Raw genomic sequence first — 22,911 nt, 5'->3', positions numbered from 1 at the left:
TTTTTAAATAGAAATTCATTTTTTTCAGATAAGCATGTTTATATAGTAGGGGAATAATAATTTACCTTAGTAAGTGACGTTAATATCTGTAACAATAGGAACAATCTACTGTCATGGTGACCATTTTAGATTTTCCAATGTACAAATGTATATATATATGTGTAATACAATAAGTAAATACTTTTGTATTAATAAAAGAATTAAATCTCTTTCGTTTTCATAAAATGTCTTTGTTAAAGAATAAGCGTAGAGAGATTCTATTTTAGGAATTCAAGGCTGAAAACATACCATTGAAATATAAATAGATTTATATTTCAAGGGNTGAAAAAAAAAACGTAAGCCAGTGATTCAGCTTTTTGACGAGGTAATAGATGGGTTTTTCACATTTTTTGAAGGATATAGCTGGGACCTAAAATGATACGAGTATTGAGCACAGTTTTATAAGAATGCCACGATTGATTTTACGGTTCGATTTTTTAATTGGTACGAAAATAGACAAACATTCAATTTAAGAAAAGATTTAAACACTATGGAAAATAATTGGCATTTTGTATTGCCAATGTATCTATGTCGACATGGCCCATTGTGTCTCTTTTCTTCTTCCTCGTTTAAGGAGCATTTAAAAATGTTCGTGAAAATACTTGTATGAAAGCAAAAATTACGATTAAAAATTTATTTTACTGTGATATTTTTAAGAATGTAACAAACGCTTTTTTAACAAAGCTCAAAGCTAAAATTGTTTAACCGTCTTTCCACAGCAATTAACTTATAGCTTTTCTTAAATTCTTCGCTAGAAAGTCAAAGATTTCTGTTATTTTTTTAACTTTCATCAAACCGCCATTGAAAACACGTAATGCTCCTAATTCGAAAACAAGTCATGCTGGATGAAAGTAAATTTCGTGAAACAAAGCAGAAATTCCACCCTTTTCACTTTGTGAACAGCTGTCGGCGGAGAAATTAGTCACTGTCAACAGCTAAGTTCCATTCAAATGAGCACATCTTTCATAAACTTCAGCTAACGGCAAGTTCAATAAACAAAAATGGTTAACAATTTTCCGATGCACTTTGCGCAGTTTAAGATAATGGAAAAAAAAGTGTTACCTTTAAGCAAATTATTGTTGGATTTAATTATATTTTTGTGAAAACTTTTTTTTGTGGAAAAATCTGACAATTACTAAATATTTTTATTCATAATTACGTGTTTGTTTAAACTGCTTAAATTATTATCTTTAAACAGGGATTTGGGACACGAATTATACTTTTGCGTATGAATTTTGATCAGTTTAAATGAATGGGAAAATTGTTACTTTTAAGCAAACTGTTGTTTGAGTCTGTTTTTTTTTGTAAAATTTGTTTCTTTGAAATAACTGATAATTCATAAATATTGTTTTTCATCATTGCGTGATTGTTTAAACTATTACCTTAAAACATGCCTTTGCGACAAGATCATGTGAAATGCACAATTGCGCATGAATTTTGTTCCGTTGAAATTAATTAAAAGATTGTTACCTTCAAGTAAACTATAGTTTAGTATGTTTTTATAAAGATTGTTTCCTTGAAATAACTGACAATTAATAAATATTGTTATGCATACGTGCATGAGGATGATGGGAAAATTATCTTAAACATGGATTTGCGACATGAATTTGCGAATTGCACAATTGAGCATAAATTTTGCTTAGTTTAAATTAATTAAAAAAATGTTACCTTTAAGCAAATTTTTGTTGGATTTAAGTATATTTTTGTAAAAATTATTTCGTTGAAAGAACTAACAATTACTAATATTGTTATTCATAATTGCGTTCTTGAGAACAATAGAAAACCATTATCTTTTAACATGTATTTGTGAGATAAATTGGAGAATGACATTTCTTTGAAACAACTAACAGTTGATAAATAATGTTGTTCATAATTGCGGCTTGAGGATAATAAAAAAATCTTATCTTTAAACATGAATTTGACACATAAATTTGACATAAAATTGGTAAATCGCATTTATTTGAAACAATTAATAAATATTGTTTTTCATAATTGAGTAAATAATGGTAATGGAAAAATTATTATTATATATATATATATATATATATATATATATATCGGACAAGAAATTGGAAAATAGTGCACAATATTTTGTAAGCCTATCGGAAGTATTTATGAAAATAAGGACATTTTTATAAAAAAAAATCAGTTTTTTTCGTACGCTTTTTTGTTATAAAATAAAAAGCCTATTCAATAAAATTGAAGAAAATTTTTAGAGCAATTTAAAATTATTTACAAAATTTTTGGTTTAAAATTTGAAAAAAATTGTTGAGAACTGTGCAATGTATTAGTAATTAAAGCAGTTCTTTTATACTGCGCATGTGCCTAAAAGTTTTTGCTTTTTATTTATAATTTTCTAGTGAATCGTATTAGGAAACTAATGAAAAAGGTTCGATTTGAATACCTTAAAAATTAAAAAAATTTCAAGCAATTTTCTAAGTAGTTTTTTGTACTCTTTAAAAGAAACTCAAAATTATATGGGGGTTTTCTACAAATATTAATTTGCATCATAAGACAAAATTAAAAAACAAATGATACCTTACAATAAATGTTCATACACCGAAATAAGATTGTATAAGGAAAGAAAACAGGCGAAAGAAAAGATATTTCTTTGGGGGATGATCCCCAAGAATACCGGTGTCCTTTTTAACAAATCTTGTTTCATAATAATAGTGAAATTTGTAGAAACCCTCTTATCATTTTAAAAAGTACGAAAACTGCCTAGAAAATTACTTCAAACTTTTAAATTTTTAAGAGACACAAATCAGACTTTTTTCTCAGTTTTCTAATATGATTCACTACAAAATTAAGAAGAAGAAAAATTAAATTTTTCCCGTCCATGCGAAGTACAAAAAAACTACCTCTAAAATCTTCAAACTTCCTTATTGAGTATGAGAAACCGCATAGCCTGAATACTTCTAAATTTATTAAATGCTCATCTAGTATTGCCCTACACAATTCTATTTAGTTTGTAAATACGCTGTTCAGTAAGATATTTTTTTAAATATGAGAACAGCGTAACTTATTAATAAATAAATTCATAAAAATAGAAAAATCTTACCCAAAAACATGCATTCAAATAGGCTGCATTTGATTTTTTCAAATTAACGGGACCTTTTACAGCGTACGAGTATAAATATCCACCATATATGGCCTAAAAATATTAAAATAATTGTAATGAAGAAATAAAATTTTTAATGAAGTGACAGAAAAGGAACATACTTGTAATCCATCGTACAAAAACATCAGTGATGCACATAATAATGTAATTACAATAGTTTGTAATGCTGAAACTGGACTTGTGTCATATTTTTCATCTGGGGCAGGAATTTCTTTTTCTAGAAAGCAAAAAATATTGAATAAGCAAGTATTTAAAACCCATTTTGATGTTCCTCCCACTTAGTAGATTCTTTCCTTTATATTATTGAGTCATTAAATTCCGTCACATTGAATACTTTTTCACCTACAGTCCCTGATTACATTATCCCTGATCACATCTTAATTATCAGGTGATATTATACAGCATTATTGTTTTTAAGCGGCTGAAACCGGTTTACACTCGCTTATGTTCGTGCATCAATTGGTTAACATTGCAATGCAATACTTCAAAAATAAATACAAATAGGAGGTATATGGAAAATCTCCCGAATAAAAACCCATTACATACATGTTTAAATATAAAAGTATTGCATATAAACTCGTACAAAACGTGTAATTATTAGAACGCTATAGTGCGTCTAATAATTTGATCTAATTATTATAATATACTAATATTATACCTGATATAATACATATTCCATATTTATATAATATATTGTTTAATTTATCCAATTTATATTATATATCGTCTAATTTAAGAAATTAATGCACGAACGTGAAAGTCGCGTAAAAACAATCAAGCTGTATAATATGACCTGATTAGTGAGATTTTACATAGAATGTTATAGTGCGCCTAATAATTTGACCACTGACTGTGGGCATAATGTAACTGGCAGCAGACGTTCAATGAAATTAATACATAACAAGTTGGATTGAAAAAACAACATATTTTGATTATGAAGTGGGCAATTAATGTCTCGATCTGACCTAATCTTCCATCCTATCGACTTAACTGTTGAAAACTTCGTAGGATTTACATGTCTATTTAAATTCATAAGTCACCTATAGATGGGCACTTTTGTACATGAATGTATAAGTTTCATGAACAATTTTTAGTCTTTTTTTCGTTCAGCTTAGACGGGGAATTTTCGTAATGATTTCGATATTCTTAAACCTTGTTTTTTTAGTTTCACAAATATTGTGGATGAGTCATTCGGACAAACCTCTTGGAGACTTTGATTTCTGAAATTTAAGTTTGCTAAAATAACAAATTTTAACGATACCGTAGACATTAAAAACTTCAGAGCTGAAAATCCTTCTACACCGAAAGACGATTTTAAAAGTTAACTCTTACAGCCAAGTTCCGAAGTGTATTACATTAGTTCACATTATATTCAATTGGTATATAATTGCTATAATATTTTGGGAGTAATTAGATCGAGGTTTAAGGAATTTAAAGACGTTAAAAATGTCATATCATTCTACACAGAAAGAGAACTTTAAAAGTGATTTTTAGAGTCAAATACTGGAGTGTTATTACATTAGATCACGTAATATTAAATTTGTATTTAATTGATGTAAGATTTTTGGAAGTTATTACATCAAGGTTTAAGAATTTTAAAGACATTAAAAACGTCAAAGCTTAATATCATTCTACACTGAAAGGGAACATTAAAAGTGATTTTTGGAGTCAAATACCGGAGTGTATTACATTAGATCACATATTAAATTGGTACATAGTTGCGAAAATATATTTAATATATTTTGGAGATCGAGGTTTAAGGATTTTAAAGACATTAAAAACATGAGAGCAGAAAATCATTCTACACTTAAAGAGGACTTTCGCAGTCACAGGAGGACATCAGGTCGCATGATATTAGTTGCGATATTATTTTCTGGAGTTATTAGATCCGTCCTGGAAATTAATTTCCGTTTCTTGATTCATAACCGATGATAACAGGAATAAAATATTATAAAAAAATCATGATAAATCTCAAGTTAACTAATTTAAGCATCTTAGGTGACAAAAAATGAAACATAATTTTTCTCAAGAAAATAGAATGATAAATACAGACCTTGTTTATTTGCACTCAAATCTTCTCTTCCCATCATTTTTAAATATACATCTTTACCAAATAAGGTAAAACTGAGGAGCACGACAGGAACCTGACAATAAATAATAATTATTGAGGGTATATTTTTATTCAGTTTTTGCATAACATAAGTAAAATAAATAACAACTTGGTAATACTTTTGGTAGTAGTTCTTTAGGAAAAATATTTATTACTTAAAAAGACCAAATTTTTTCTTTTCCACTGATGAATGAATTTTTGAACGTGGAATTTTTTAATTTTGAACAAGCAATGAATTTTTGTTTGCTTTAGCAAAAATTAACATTTCTGAATTATATTAAATAGATATTAATTGAATGATGATTACTTAAACTGCAGTCGTAATTGGCATCAGAATAAAAATTAAATTCAAAGTCTAAGCAATAATGAAAATTATTTTATTTTAAGTAATTTTAATTTTGAATAATTTTAATATTAAATAATTTTAATTTTAAATAATTTTTACCAAAAGAGATTTTTCACTGTTTAAAGCGCAATACCATTTAAAAATTAAAACTTTATATTTGATTGAAAAAAACCTATAAAAGGTTTATTTCGATCATCTAAAAACAACCAACATGAAGTGTTAGCCAATAAAAAAAAAAGATGTATTTAATTTACTTTCTATAACGCTAATTCATTTACTTTTTTCCGAAGTTTAGATCCCATTTTTATGGTAAGATTAATATTAGATTAAAGAAATTATTTATATTTCAATATAGATTATTCGATACACTAGTAAAGAGCCCTTTTCCGTTATAAGGTTTACTTCTGATAAATATTTAACTTGACCTAATTTTGATAAATTTAATTTACACTTAACTGAAGACAAGACCTTACTTAAATAGAGATTCAACTTCCATTAAAAAAATATTACTTATCTTCACTTTCATGTTTATACTAGTCGATCTTACTTTTAAACATTTCCAGCTTATTTCTATTGCTAACAGAGGCCCTTTACAGTTAGACAAATTTGTAAAAATTAACAGAAAATTATTTTAATTATGATGCAAGATCGTATAATACTACAAAGTGTTATATTAGGTGAAAATTCTTTTTATTAAATATGTTGTAGATGATTTCTCCCATAGAAAGATTGCAGAGAAGTATAAATGTAAAATGGGTTTTGAAAAATAAATATTTCTTACTGACAATTTTTTATTTTCAGGCTTTATATTTTAATATTTTTATAAATTTCCCAGCTTATAATTAGTTTTTAGAGAAAAAAAAAAGTAATATTTCTTAAGATGCAGATCTTTTTACTATTTATTGCCCTGCTAGGTTTTGCTAAATTTGTTATGTTTTCATTAGAGTTTTTCAGGGAAAGCTTTGTAGATTTAAAAAAGAGCAGTTTTTGCAGGTTGGAGAGAGTTGCTTGAACACAGAAAATATGAATGCAACGAAAAAGCCTTATAAAAGCATAGTCATTTCCGCTGGACACAAAGAATTTTGTTCCAAGTTGAATAACCTAGCTTCAATCTTACTTCCGTAAAGATCACCCTTGTTATTTATTTCTAAGAATCCTTATTTAAAATGAAGACAAAAAGTATATGCACTCGGGATCGCAAACTAATATTGAACCGAGTAACAAAACGCTTTCGTTCTTAACTAAAACTTCCGCGAGGCTCAAAGAATTTTGCTTCGTTAACTAACTGAGCATAAATCATATTAACCGGTTGTAATTATTGAATCTCTAGCAAAAATAAAGACAAATACATTGGGGGGTCGCAAACTCATATTTAAGCAAAAAAGCTATCGAAATTTGATAAATCAACGTACGTGTGAGAAATAAACGAGAAGAGAGGTCTGATTGTTGAAGGAAACAGAGAAGAGTTAAAAGACGAAACACCTTCAACTTATAATCCAACCTATTTTGATGTTTATAACATCTGAGGTCAATACTGTATTTGGTCAAATTCGGAGAGTTAAATACTAATTTTCGACTCCCAATGCGTATGATTACTAGTTTTCATTTATGATAAGGATTCTAAAGGGTGGTTTTTGTAGAATACCTAATATTTTTCATCTTCCATAGTATTGTTCTCACATAGTGACATCACATTTTTAAATACTAGAGATGAATCTTGGGTACCCGACCAGATTTTTGTCACTCGGTTATTACCCGGACCCGGCAAAAGAATTATATTACCCAGCAACGAACGTCCGGATTCGGTTTTTAGCCTCAAGATCCGGTACCGACTACTCAGACTCAGTTAATTTCTCCTGTAACATTCATTTGTATTAGGCACCACCGTATTCATAATTATAGTAACAGTAAAGTTAATTATATATATGTTACTAGAAATCCATATATTTTATCAGTTTCTTCGTGATCAAATTGAAATAACTGTTTAGGAATTTTACTTTTGAGTAGTTGAAATTTAATCGAGAGAAATTTTGATAAAATGGAAAGACAGAAATGTTTGCTTAGGAGAAGATATGAATATTCAGAAACCTAATGTTGAAAACTATTTAAACTTTATTAATATGATAGTTAGATAAATAAAAATTTAAATAAGGAATTATTTTGATATTTTTCAAAAGTTAATGCTATCATAATAAATAAAATTTACAGGTTACTGTAGAAAAATGTATATTACTCTCTTACTAAATTTGCTTTCAGTAATTAAGTTAATGCAATAACATGTTTTTATTATTTTAATCTTAGCATTTATAGAAGTGTAGAAGATAACAATTGCAAACAGAAACTGAATATTTTCTTACAAATAACATGCTAATTACTCTAATGCTAATATTAATTTAAGCATCATTGAAGATTAATTTCCTAGATATGTTAAATATGAGACAACTCTTATAACAAAAAGTGAAAATACAATTTTTTAAAGGTAGTTTTTATTTTAAAAACGTAGAAATCTTTATATTTTGCATAACTAAACAAAAAACTGTCTTAGAAACATTTTATTCCATTTGCAGCATAAGTGGACCTACATATTTAAAAAAAGTATGAATGAATCATGAAAAAAAAAATTATTCGTTTTTTTTTAACCATTTATTACTAGAATGGTTTCAGAACAGTAAAAAAGAAATTTAACTGGACATCGTAGTTAGGTTATGGTTAAGTTGTGCTTCTTCAAATGAACAGTTTTTCATTTTTCTGGTTGTTTACCCTATCGTAAGAGATAGGAAATACTAGACATTTTTGAGTAAAACAGCTTCATGGTACTGCCATCTTTGTGTTTTATCATCCCAGGTGAAAGCAGTTAATAAACGGTTTTTTTCGCAGTTAACAGTTTGAATGCCATCGTATTTAAGGTTATTTGACTCTTTAGTTTTAATCTGTTTAAATAGAAATTAAATAAATTGTTATTTAACCATTTTTTCTGAAAAATTGCTAACAGTGTGGTCGGGTTAAAGATTCAATTTTCATCAGGTACCTGGAACCGGCAAAATTGTAGTGCACTAAATGCTTGAAACATTCTGTTTAAGAAATGAGCTTTATGCTTACTTTCTCATACACTCTCGGTATTTCGGGAGATTAATGAAGTATTTTAGATCGATCCAATGCTGATTTTCTTGAAGAAAAAAAATTATAACTGCAAATTCCTTTTTCGTATTTTTATTTACCTGCATTTCTCCAAAGAATTATGCAAAACTAAAATTATTATTTTTATTTTTTTTATTTATCAATTTTAAAATTAAATAGTTAAAATTTTGCTTAGAAGTTTAAAAAAATTAATGATGTAAAAGTTTTTTTCAACTGAATAGAATATGGTTGGTAAAGAAGAGAAACTTGTCTTCAAGAAGACAAAATTAAAAAAATAAAAGTAGGCTGTTGTAAAAAATGTAATACATGTTGAAAATAAAAGTCACTAATTTCTTTTTTAACAACAAAATTAAATAAAATTAAAATTGCGATCTCAATGTGTTTACTGGAATTTTATAATTCAAAATTGTTTTTTTAAACATATTAACTTATGTGACTTTCATATATTACAACATTCTTTTCACATAATATAAATATAGTCCCAGGAAAATATTTAAGACACTGAGTTTTTTCTTCATGACAGTGAAAATTCTTTGAAGGACTCGTCATAAAACAGGCACTTCACTAACAAGGATGCGATGCAAAATTTTGTCAAATAGTTAAATTTTCTAGAAAAATATTTCTGTCTTTCGGTAATCAGCTGAGAAAGACACCTTTGATTTTCTTATCGACACCACAGAAGCAAAATTATTTAGAAGAAATATTTCCAATACACAGTCATCTTAAAAGAAACGTTCAATCAGCAGAACTTTAAGTTTTATTACGTATCTAAGTCGACGAAATATCATTGAACCACCCAGTCACTATTATTTGTTTGCAAAAAAAAAAAAAAAAATGACCGTTTACTCTTAAATAGACGTTTCACTATACACTGTTAAAAATTCCGAGCCACATTGCACCAAAAATTGATATTTGTTTGCTGGCTTGGCTACATAAAACGGATCTCAATTTTACCTTATTTTGGTATTTTTACAAGCTCCAAATATCAGTAGAAGATTGCATTAAAAGTAGGTGTTTTGAAGGAAAAAAAAACAAAATTGACATTCGTTTGTTGGCTACATAAAATGGAGCTCAATTTTACCATATTTTGGTATGTTCACTAGCTTAAATATCAGTAGAAGGTTGAACTAAAAGTAGGTGTTTTGAAGAAACAAAACCAAAATTGATATTCGTTTACTAGCTACATAAAATGGAGCTCAATTTTACCTTATTTTAGTATTTTCACTAGCTTAAATATCAGTAGAAGGCTGAACTAAAAGTAGGTGTTTCGAAGAAACAAAACCAAAATTGATATTCGTTTGCTGGCTACATAAAATAGAGCGCAATTTCACCATATTTTGGTATTTTCACTAGCTTAAATATCTGTAGAAGGTTGAACTAAAAGTAGGTATTTTGAAGAAAAAAAACCAAAATTGATATTCGTTTACTGGCCACATAAAATGGAGCTCAATTTTACCATATTTTGGTATTTTAATTAGCTCCAATTATCAGTAGAAGGTTGTACTAAAAGAAGGTGTTTCGATGAAACAAAACACCTAATGAGAAACTTTGCTCCAAATACTGGCTAAAGATTTACTGAGTTTTTTGCAGTGCAAATGACAACTTAATATAACCTTCGTTGTATAATAAAATCATGTAGTCGCAATCACAGACCTAAACAGTTGCCGAAATATTTCCATTTTGAATAATGTACTAAATAAACTCAGCCTTAATTATTGCGATATCAACCACTATATGGTCAAAATATATTATTGACTATTTTATCAAATTTTGAGCGGTATGAAACTTATGCTATGTTATTTTACAGATTCTCTGTGTAAGATTGTTAAAAATAAACCTTTAGGTACCACAAAATGGATTGCCTAAATAAAAAGAGTGTCAACCACAAAGATATGGAAAAAACTCCCCTCGCCATTCGTCGTCTTCTACAGTAGCGGTGACTATGGTTACTTAACTATTTCACGTAGGGTTGTTCGGTCAATATTTAAGACAGGTCTCGGATCAGAGAGAGATAAGGAAGCGGGGGAAAGAGAAGCTCCTCTCTTTGAAATGTGAATGTAAGTAAAGGTCGTTTACTGCTATAGAAACTATGTAAGTTGTTTCTATAACAGTAAACGGCCTTAAATTTTGTGGCGCGAGGAGTTCTTTCTGTTGACAAACTATACTATATCTGAAAAATTCCCATCCTTTTCTTTGGAAGAGACCAGCATGTTATCAACACTCTTTCATTTCAGATGGTTTAATATACAAAGTACATACATAGTACAACATGTATACCAGTATACAACTCTTTATTATATTTTTTTTTCATTTGTTATGTTGTTTTTCTAATTTGATAGTTTTTAGACGGTTAATTAGGGCTATTAGAAGTTTTAACGTAATGGTTTGGCATTTTTTTAATTATGAATTATAAACATGGATTAAAAAAGGAAGTGAAATATATATGAAATGAAAAGAAGAAATAATTAAAATTGAATGTATTCTATACTTAATTTAGAAAAAAATGCTGCTGTTTTAAAGATAATAAAGCGTGTCAAAGATTCAGGGGACACCAGTTTGCGGTATTACCAAGTAGTTAAATAATGAATTACTTACCATTAAAGCGGACATAATCCAAAAAACGTTGTCTATATGAGTCATTCTTTGAGCTTCCACTAAAGTTTTAGCCGGAAGTGATTCATCTTCTCCCAAAATATGTACCGGTTTTGAATTGTTGTCTATAAAAGGCGAACAGTCTTCATTTAACAAGAATGGTTGAGCTATCATAGGACTAATAAAGGCGCCAACACCGTAGAAAAAATGCAAAGCCTATAAAATAATGAAATATTCTATAGGGGACTTCGTAATTCTTACAATACATAAAGTCATATTAGATGTTGTAAATTGATATTTAAGCTGAAAAAAAGCTGCTCAAAGGAATGACAAAGGATAAGCTGGAGTTAAAGGACATGCTAGCCAACAGGACATATGGTGGAAATATATCATCACCAAGAGACCGAGCACACCGTTTGTATAAATGAACATCAGCTCGATTAAGACCTTACATATTTAATTTCAAAATTATCGAATAGTAATACCGATTTTTTCTCATCAAAATGCAACAGTTAAAAATTTTTTTAAAATGGAGTTGGTACAATATTTCTTTTGCAAATCCAAGAGACTATATCAATGTTCGTCTTTGTCTTCTGAGCTGGTTCTATTGTGATACTAATTGTAAACGTGTTAAAAATTTGAAAAAAACAAACATTTTATTTGATTTCTTCCAGTCTTTTTTCATGCTATTTTTTCAACTATATTTTTAACGCATACCTTTATACAAAAATTTTATTTCGTTTTCCTGAACGGTGTACTTGCCAGGGTATACTAATATACAGGATGTCTTAAATTAGACAGGAGGCTTTCAAATATAATAAAATTATAACAAGAAAACAGTTTTTTTTTTAAAGAAAGAAGAAATACTTTTGTATAGGTGACATTATGTTATAAATCGTATTTTTCTCCCAGAGCTACTGGATATAGGTTAAAAACTATCCAACAGATAGCGCTTAACATATATCCTTTCTACAGTTTTTCCGTTAAGTTTAGATCAAGGCTTAGGTGCACGAGGTTTTGACGTATTGAGCAGTACCCATGCTAAAAGCTTTTCACAAGCAAATGAGAGTAGAAAAAAAATCATGAGAAAAGATGAGGATTTCTTCTCCAGGTAGAGGCTCATTAATTGCGCGGAATACTTTAGCTATGGTGGCAAGCTTAACCTAGCCCTTCTCACATGCTTTATGGAGTCTGCCGACGATAAATAAAACTCTATAAATTCATTTATTGCCACTAAATGTGAGAATTGTTAACCTAAATCGGATTTTCCAGTCTGACAGTGGCTCCATTTACCTTGCAAGATCATCACAATGTTGGTTTTTAGATTTTAAGGTGCATGTCAATGAATGACACTATTTATGACCTCAAATCTCTGGAAAGCGTGGGGGGATATCTTAAGTAGAACTGTATATGCCAAAATGTTGACAATGGCTCTATTTACCATGCAAAACCATCACAATGTTGGTTTAAAGATTTTATGGTGCATGTCAATGGATGACCCTATTAATGACCTCAAATCTCGAGAAAGCGTGGGGGGATATCTTAAGTAGAACTGTATATGCCAAAATGTTGACAATTTCTCCATTTACCATGCAAGATCATCACAATGTTGGTCTAAAGATTTTAAGGTGCATGTCAATGAATGACCTTATTAATGACCTCAAATCTCGAGAAAGCGTGGGGGGATAAAGTAGAACTGTATATGCCAAAATGTTGACAATGGCTCCATTTACCATGCAAGATCATCACTATGTTGGTTTAAAGATTTTAAGGTGCAGGTCAATAAATAACCCTATTAATGACCTCAAATCTCTAGAAAGCGTGGGGGGATATCTTAAGTAGAAATGTATTTGCCAAAATGCTGACAACGGCTCCATTTACCATGCAAAACCATCACAATGTTTGTTTAAAGATTTTAAGGTGTATGTCAATGGATGACCCTATTAATGACCTCAAATCTCGAGAAAGCGTGGGGGGATATCTCAAATAGAACTGTATATGCCAAAATGTTGACAATGGCTCCATTTACCATGCAAGATCATCACATGTTGGTTTAAAGATTTTAAGGTGCATGTCAATGAATGACCCTATTAATGACTTCAAATCTCTAGAAAGCGTGGGGGGATATCTTAAGTAGAAATGTATATGCCAAAATGTTGACAATGGCTCCATTTACCATGCAAGATCATCACAATGTTGGTTTAAGGATATTAAGGTGCATGTCAATGAATGACCCTATTAATGACCTCAAATCTCGAGAAAGCGTGGGGGGATATCTTAAGTAGAACTGTATATGCCAAAATTTTAACAATGGCTCCATTTACCTTGCAAGATCATCACAATGTTGGTTTAAAGATTTTAAGTTGCATGTGATTGAATGACCCTATTAATGACCTCAAATCTCTAGAAAGCGTGGGGGATATCTTAAGTAGAACTGTATATGCCAAAATGTTGACAATGGCTCCATTTACCTTGCAAGATCATCACAAGGTTGGTTTTTAGATTTTAAGGGGCATGTCAATGAATGACCCTATTAATGACCTCAAATCTCTAGAAAGCGTGGGGGATTTCTTAAGTAGAACTGTATATGCCAAAATGTTGACAATGGCTCCATTTACCTTGCAAGATCATCACAATGTTGGTTTAAAGATTTTAAGGTGCATGTCAATGAATGACCCTATTAATGACCTCAAATCTCTAGAAAGTGTGGGGGGATATCTTAAGTCGAACTGTATATGCCAAAATGTTGCAGTTTCTGTTTGTAGCAACAGAACTATCATCACTGAATCTGTGATGATATTGATGGTAATGTCCTCCAGTGTTTAGTAAATGGTACGCAATACCATATATTTTAACGCATATAGAAACATATAAGATCTATAGGCTGTAATCAGAAGTAACTTTTTTTTCAATGGGATATCTATATCTAATATATCTACCAACCAATTATATATATATATATATATATATATAAACAACATAATAAATAAATGCAAAAAAACACGAAGAAAATTGAAAAAAACAATAAGATTCATTTGTTGAGCATAAGCTACAAGTAAACAGAACTCATTAGATAAGTTCAAAATGAAGATAAAACAAAGGAAAATTACAGACGTATGAAATAGGGGGGGGGAAAGAAAAATAATAATAAAAAAAATAACAAGCAACTGGGGAAAAAAAAGGTTAAAATTTTTATAAAAGATCCGGAAAATAAAAAAAAAACCAACAACTGGAGAGAAAAAAAAGGATGAAATTTTTATAAAAAATATGGAAAATAAAAGATGTAATCTTTTCATCAGCCCACACGATTATATCCGCATAAAAGAGTGCTTTCTAATATCGTATCAATAGAGCCAAAGCAAAATATATTAATACAATAGTGTGAGGAGCACTCAAATATTTTTTTTTTACTTTATAAAAATAACAACAAATAAAATAGATCACAAAAAGTAAAAATAAGTAACATGTAAAAACAGAAAATAAAATAAAANGTGAGGAGCACTCAATATTTTTTTTTACAAGAATTACAACAAATAAAATAGAACACAATAAGTAAAAATAACACGTAAAAACAGAAAATAAAATAAAAGAAAAAGAAAAAACAGAATAAAACCAAATCTATAAAGCAAGTTGCGAATTCAAATGTACTTACATGAACGGGAAATTTTTCCGGAATGATTTAAAAAATATTTTCGTAACAAGATTGCCAGATTGCAAAATATGAAAACAAAAGCTAAAATTGAGCGTAACTAGAGGAGTTTTGTTTTAAAGTGCCGTTCTTACTGCATTGCTGAAGTGCGTTTGATTTGTTAGTTACCAAGGATGGGCCCGAAATGGAAGTGCGCAAGGTAATATTACACTGGATAATTTAAAGAAATTGACCATAAATAATTTTTGAAAATAAATATTTATTTAAGAAAAAATGTAAAATAGAAAAGAGAAACATATTGCCTGTTCTGCACATAATTTTAGCCACGGATTTGCCCAAAATGGATTTGCACAAGGAAAAATTATATAAATTAACAAAGAAAAAAATTTTTATTAGATCATTTTAGCCACGGATTTGCACATGGAAAAATTGTATGAATTAATAAAGAAATTTTTAGTAGATAATTTTAGCCACGGATTGGCCCAAAATGGATTTGCACATGGAAAAATTATACAAATTAACAAAGAAATTATTTAGTAAATAATTTTGGACAATGGATTTACCCGAAATGGATTTGCACATGGGAAAATTATATAAATTAACAAAGAAATTTTTTTTAGTAAATATGTCCACAAAAATATACAATTAATTCAATGATTTTATATAGAATTTTATTACTTTAGTTGGGTATCCATTGCTTCTTATCAAATTTTGAAAGAGTTCATCGATTTGTTTTTTGGATAAATAAATATTACTACATATTCTTTTAATTCTATTCATTTCATTAAAAGTGGTATTTAAATAGATGCTCCTAGAAACATTAGAATTCCAAGTAATTAGTTTATTTATATTAAAATTAAAATCATTTCTTTTATCGTATAAATCAACAAAGCAGATATTTTAATAAAATAGTATAATCTTGAAAATTAAAGATAATACGTCATCAATATAACTAAAAGCAAATTTAAGTCATCAATATATCTAACCGTTCATGTAAGTACATTTGAATTCGCTACTCGCTTTATAGATTTTGTTTTATTCTGTTTTTTTCTTTTATTTTATTTTCTGTTTTTACGTGTTATTTTTACTTATTGTGTTCTATTTTATTGGTTGTAATTTTTGTAAAAAAAGTTTTTGAGTGTTCCTCACACTATTTTATTAATATATTTTGCTTTGGCTATATTGACACAATATCAGAAGCGCTCTTTTATGCGGATATAATCGTGTGGGCTGATGAAAAGATTACATCTTTTATTTTCCATATTTTTTATAAAAATTTCATCCTTTTTTTTTTCTCTCCAGTTGTTGGTTTTTTTTTTTATTATTAAAATTTTTTTCCCCTTCCCCTTTTTCACATGTCTGTAATGTTAGATTCTTCGGATTGCCGCTAGAGTTGTTGATTTCTCTCTATTATTAAGTTGAATTTATAATCTGAAAATCATTCTACATTAAATTCTCAACTCTAGTGCTAGTAAAAAAATATTACATTAACTTATTTTATAGTAATATTTCACGTTAACCGAACTAAATTATGTTATAAAAATCGCCATTTGAAATTTCAACTCTGACGATCAAAAAAAATCCTACGTTAATTTTTAAAATTTTAATTATTTTTAAAAGAACCAAAAAAAAATCATATTTTTAAGACCCTCTTATATAAAATTCTCAAATCTAGTCTCAGTCAAAAAAATCCTGCTTTAACTATCTTAATACTTTAAGTTCAACGAATGAAATTATTTCTTAAAAATTACTTTAATTTTCATCATAAATAACATCATTGAATTTTAACTTTATAATCCATGTATTTATTTGTTATGTGCGCGATTAGACTTTTTGAATCTTGTAGTAAAACTAATCGCAGCACAAAATATTTATCTCAAGAAAACTATTGAATTTCAAACATATTCTTTCAACATTTGCGTTACAAATAACAGAATTAGTTTGATTAGTTAGTGTATTTTTTTATAAATAACAGTATAGTTTATAGAAGTTATGAAGTACAAATTAAAGTTTTGTTGTATCATATTTATACAGATGCTATAGAACAGTTCTACGATGATACACTCGGTCCCACATGTTTGAGATTATGTTATTGAATAGACAGAATATTTTTTAATATTTTTAAAGTGTTAATTATTGTTAATTGTTTAAATTGTTAATTTTACCTGTAGGAAAGGGGAGACATCTTTTCCATATATTCGAATCATTGAAACATTAGCCACTGTATCTATTAAACCCATGAAGAATCCCATAACAGCAAGAACAAAAGCTAATATCCAAAGAGCTTTACAAAAGGGAATAATGGCCATTGTAAGACACATCATAATGATACTCATCACCAATAGAGCATAATGGGAGATTCTGAAAAAAAGAATAATTGATGTCACTGTATCTATTATATCTATTAAGAATTACAATATCCAAAGAGTTTTACATAATGGTACAATAACCATATCATAATGATACTCATCACCAATAAAGTACAATGCTAGATCTTGAAAAAAGAATAATTGATAGGTACCTAAATATTATATCCATTAAGAGTTATATGAAAGCAAGAACTACGGTTAATATCCAAAGAGTTTTACAAATGGTACACTTCAATTCAATTTCAACTATTTAAACAAAACATTCAAGTTTATTTTCTGTATTAATTATAAAGTATAATTAAGAAATATATAAGTCAGTCTCTTAGTTCATATGAACGCTTATAAAATGCAATTTCTTCCCAGCTCAATATGTTTCAGGAGAGAGAAAAAATTATTCAGAAATTTGTATATTCATGATTGCTCACTCACTTGATATTTCGCTTTTCAATTCTTTGCTGTCGACGGGGGAAAAAATTTCGTTTATTTTTCAACAATATACATACGCATTAGAATTTAATATAATATTATTTCTTCTTGTTGGCTTGGTTAAATCTTTAAGTTACAATGTCCTTGACTTCCAAAACTAGTCTTAACATTCCCTATTGCATTTTTTTTTTAAATTTAGCTTTTATGAGGACTGTTGAGGATTGTTTCGCACAATTAGATAAAAAGTTTTAATGTTTAAATATTATTATGACTCCTTCTAATAAATAAACAAGTAAAATAATTCAATTATTGATAGCAAAACTTTTATCAAACAAGCTTTCAAAATAAGTTCCTAAGGAAGGGATGTATTAATTGTATATTACTTATTATTACATATTAATTATTATTATAAATAATTATTGTAAACATTAATAACTACATTAATAATACATTATTAATAATTACATTATACACAATTATTGTTATTTTAAATGTTATGAATAATTATTTCCCATAATTTGCTCTTTAGTCAGAAGGTATCCATCATGATGTCCTAAACTAATTTTTTTTAAAAACTGCCGCTGTTTTTAATTTTTTTTTAAATAACCGTTTTTACTAAACAAGGTTGCACATCGTTTTTCACAAGAGAGAAAAAAGTTTAGAGATTATTGGAACTACTTCTAATGTATAATTTAATTTTTTCATTAAAAATCAATATTTGAAAACAGTTTTTCAAAACAATTTTTTAAATTAAGAGATATTTTATTCACTTTTTTTTTAATTATCACTTTTAATAAAAATGAAATAGGTTTAATTTGAATGTAAATTTTGGTTTGTAAAGTTTAAAATTTTTTTCGGGAAATTAATTTAAAATTTTTTAAAATTATTTTAGCATATTTTTTTAGAATGCTCCTAATTTATGTTTATTAATTTTAATCAATTGATTCAAAAGTGAATCGATCTCAATCTCAATACCGAAGTGGTTCCATATTGATCTTCGTTGACAGCCCATGAATTAGAGATTACGATGGGTCGGGGGAAGAACATCAAAAGCTATTGGGTGCCTTCATAATGGTAGCCAAATAATAAGATAGTGTGGGTTATTACTTTACCGCCAATGTACTTAGGGTGAGTCACAACTGTTAAATTTATGATATTTTGATGAGGGTTGGGGTGATCACTCTTTTAGGAAATACTAGGCATCTTTTTTTTTTTATCCTTTTTTTTCAGGTTTTTTTATACATATTCAGTGGAATTTTAAAAGCATATTTGAAGCTCTTACAATGATCCTAACCTACAGTTTAGATACGTAATGTCGAAGCAAAGCAATAACTATAAATCAGCAGTTCCCAATTTTTTTCTTCTTGCTATGGAACCCTAAATGATTAAACTTCGTTTAGCGGAACCCCGACTTAATAATTAATTATTGTACATATTTAATTAAAGTACATGTGTAATTAAAGCACATTAAAATAATAGCGAGCATATAAACCAATAAAATAGTATTTTATTTGGACAATATTTAATTAGAGGAATGCATTTTTTCCATCGTTTTATTTACATAGTTTTATTACAGCATGTAACATAAATTATCTAATATTATATATAATGTTCCACGATTAAATTCGCAATCTTTGAGCTTTATCTAGTCTAGTAATGGATTTGTTTTCGGTATATATAAAATAAGCTGAAAACGAATAAAATAAACAGAATTAATGTTTTATTTGAAAGGAAAACTAAAAAGACATAAACGTTGCTAAAAGCGTTGAAAATGGTTATTAGGGAAACATCTTTCTTTATTTGTGAATTTAATTATTTTATTTTGATTTAAAAAGCCGGGTGAAAAATACTAAGGCAATTTCTTATAAGTGAAGGTCCTTTTCATAGCTAATTAAATTTATTGTTATACAAATTATTCATTTAAAAAAAATATTTCTTTTTACTTGGCATTTTTCTTTTATTAATTTCTTAAAAACAACCGAAATATTAAATTGTTAATTGATTATTAATTAGATTTAAACATAATTAAAAATTTAAAAACTATTCCTGGTTTGAAAAACAGAACTCTTGACTTTCGGAACTCCCTTAACTCTTCAACGGAACCCTAGGGTTCCGTGGAACACCTTTCGGATAACGTGAAACACTATTTGGGTACTGATACTCCAAATGCCGTTAAGAATTAACTGGACTTCACAACGTACAGTGCGCCAAAAAAAACTTACCTGCCTGAATAACTTTTGATCTAAGATTTCTTTATTTTTCGGCCGAAAAAGCTTCAAAAAACATTCTTTATTCATTTTCATTCCTCAAAAAATTTAGAATCTTTAAGGGATTTTAATAATTTTTTTAAATATTTAAACTATTAAACTATTTATTAGTGCGCCAAAAAAAAAATGGACCGCCCTGAATAACTTTTGACTCTTTTAATGATTATGGATCATCACGTTCTAAGACTCAACCTTGGTGCCCAGATGATATTTTAAGTTACTAAATTAGACACAAAAACTTATTTTCTCTGAATAAAACATACCTTTCTGTCAACTTGTTTGGACTTTTGACCCCCAAAATATAGGGGCTAGCCGCAATATGGGAAAGATGATCCCCATAGTTTGGTCAGGAGAATGATCCTAAGTTTGGACCTTTTAATGTTAATTTTATTTCTTGCGTATTTCGCCATATCTCAAGAACTTTCTAAGCGAATTGAAAAATGTTTGCACACAATTATAAAATTCCTTTATCAAAGGATAAAGGAATTTTATTTTTCGAGTGTAATAAATTTTAGTAATTATTTATTATTTTATTAAGTAATAGTCGAAAAAATTTTGAATTGTGAGGTATATACGTCATTTTAATGTATACAAAATTTGAGAATAGGTTTGAATAGTTTCTGAGAAATCGAATTTTAAATATACGACTTCTTTAAAAAAGAAAAGAAAGAGAGATTAAAATGTAAAAACATTGTTAAAACACAAGCTTGATAATTTATTTTTCGAAATGAAGTCACATTTGCAAGATTTGTTTTATTTTCAAAATAAAGGTGTTTAACTCTTGTCATTAACATGGCTTACAAGAGAAAGTAAAACATAAATATAGTTTAATTTTAACTATGTATAGGGAAAACTGCTACTAATCCAAGTTTTAGAGAACACAAATTCTGATTAGTCTCTTGCATGCTTATTATCTTTCAATATAAGAGATATGTTTAAAAAGCATGGCCTATATGAATAACGAATGTAGATTAGAGTAATGTTAATTTTAATATTAGTAATTAGTAAATATAGATATAATTTAATTTTAACCATGCAAACTGAAAACTCTTACTTATCCAGGTTTTTGATAGTAATCATTCTTATTTAGCTTTCGATATTGTCTGTTGAGAACTTTGAGTTTGTTGAGAAAAATTCTAATTTTTCATCTACATACTCTTTATCACGTGTTATCGACATGTTTCAATAAATGTTTATGATGTATATTTTATATGAATGATGAATATAGTTTAAAGTAGTGCTAGTTGTATTATTAGTATTGTAAATATACCCTGATATGAAGGTGGGTATAGTAAGAGTGCTAATAAATGTATATTTTGTCTTAGAACTCAGATGTTCTTAAATATCATTAACATGTCTATTTTGCCTTTCAAATGCAAGTTAATAAATATAAGTACAAAAATAAAGTGAAATACAACCATTTGCTTATTACATGCTATTATTAACTAACATATGAAGAATTTTATTGATAGAATTTTAATGTTTTCAAATTTTTTAACGAAATGTTTTTGAAACATTTCATGTTTCAAATGTTTTCATATATGTAGAATCACGCACATGATGTCTTGCTGTAAAGAATTATCTAGGCTTTAGAATGGACAAATTGCTTAAATATTTAAAAAACGATATAAATTTTTTTTAAAACTTGCTAACGACCCGATATCTTTCCGAATAGATGAATATTATTAAAAAATCTTTTAATAATTTTTCATTTCTGAAAAATTTCATTAGTTTATTTAGTGTAGCACTGAAGTAAAATTTTCTACCTTTAAGAAGTTGATCACAAAGCTCTTTACTTTCACATATTCCTGAATTTTCTTCTTATAGACATTCGAGTATAGCATAAGGGGAGCTGCTAGCAAAATTTTACCTAACAGTCATTAGTAACTGTTACTAACTCACAGCAGTTATAAAATCAACATAATACTATCTCAAATTTTTTTTAGAGCTTTTAAAAAAATGTTAGATTTAAATTTTGTTTAAAATTTGCTTGATGTTGAAACAGTCTTTTCAATCTAATTTAAAGCTGTGTTTGAACCACGTTATAAAACCAAATTTAAAGAAATTACTTTTAAAAATTAGTTAAAATTATGAAACCAAATTATAATTATATATCAATTATTCATAAATTTTTGTTCAAAAGTTGCATGTTCAATAATTATTAATTAATTCCTTTTATTTTACGTTCAATATGTATTAAACTATTTTTTTTATGTATGCTTCTATTTTGTTTCGTGTAATTATTAAATACTAGTATGGATAATTTGTTAGAATATTAGTTTTAAAACACGCAGTATCAGTGTTTTACAAGTATCAGTGTTGTATCAGTATACAGTTTATTAAGTGTTTTTTAGAAGTTTCTCTCGATAAAACTAAAACTTCCTTGCTTGCTCAAAGTTTTGATTGATTTATTCGACATAAGTATATATTATTCGACACAAATTTTAAATGATTATGGTCATCACTTAACAGAAAAGGCACAGATATCGTTAATTTTTAACAGTATAAATTAATAAAAAGTTTAATAGTATTTACTCGTAAATCATTTATTTATATTTGCGCTAATTTAACTGAATTTTATTGCTTTCAATATTAATTACGTTTTTATTTCTATAATCTTCCAAAAATTAACTTACACAGAAAGATTCAAGGTAAAAGAGTTTTTTTTTTGTTTCATTATCTACAAAATAATCGAGTGATATAAACTTATTAAATTAATATTACCGCCATAGTAAAGCAAAATTATAATGAGTTTTGAGTTAATCAGACAATTCATAAATTTCGGCGTTTTCGGCTTTTTCAATGAAGAGGAAAAACTAATAGCAGTAAAATTATATATATATATATATCCTTC

The 22,911-nt window shown here is 27.8% G+C and overlaps 1 protein-coding gene across 2 annotated transcripts in view; it reads right to left on the bottom strand.

Moving 5' to 3' along the window:
* The window catches only part of LOC107446986 (major facilitator superfamily domain-containing protein 4A), a 109,444-nt gene that overhangs the window by 18,503 nt on the left and 68,030 nt on the right, over positions 1 to 22,911 (bottom strand). For both annotated transcript variants that reach the window (XM_016061781.3, XM_016061780.3), the window contains exons 2-6: positions 17,161 to 17,356; positions 11,350 to 11,562; positions 5,214 to 5,304; positions 3,262 to 3,377; positions 3,101 to 3,193 (exon numbers count right to left, since the gene is read on the bottom strand). In XM_016061781.3, the coding sequence (XP_015917267.1) occupies positions 3,101 to 3,193; positions 3,262 to 3,377; positions 5,214 to 5,304; positions 11,350 to 11,562; positions 17,161 to 17,356 (709 nt within the window). The remainder of the gene's footprint in view (positions 1 to 3,100; positions 3,194 to 3,261; positions 3,378 to 5,213; positions 5,305 to 11,349; positions 11,563 to 17,160; positions 17,357 to 22,911) is intronic.

The sequence above is a fragment of the Parasteatoda tepidariorum genome, chromosome X1 (genome assembly GCF_043381705.1).
Source record: "Parasteatoda tepidariorum isolate YZ-2023 chromosome X1, CAS_Ptep_4.0, whole genome shotgun sequence".
Taxonomy (NCBI): domain Eukaryota; kingdom Metazoa; phylum Arthropoda; class Arachnida; order Araneae; family Theridiidae; genus Parasteatoda; species Parasteatoda tepidariorum.
Note: the sequence above shows the minus strand (reverse complement) of the source record. Positions and strands in the feature narration are given on the sequence as shown.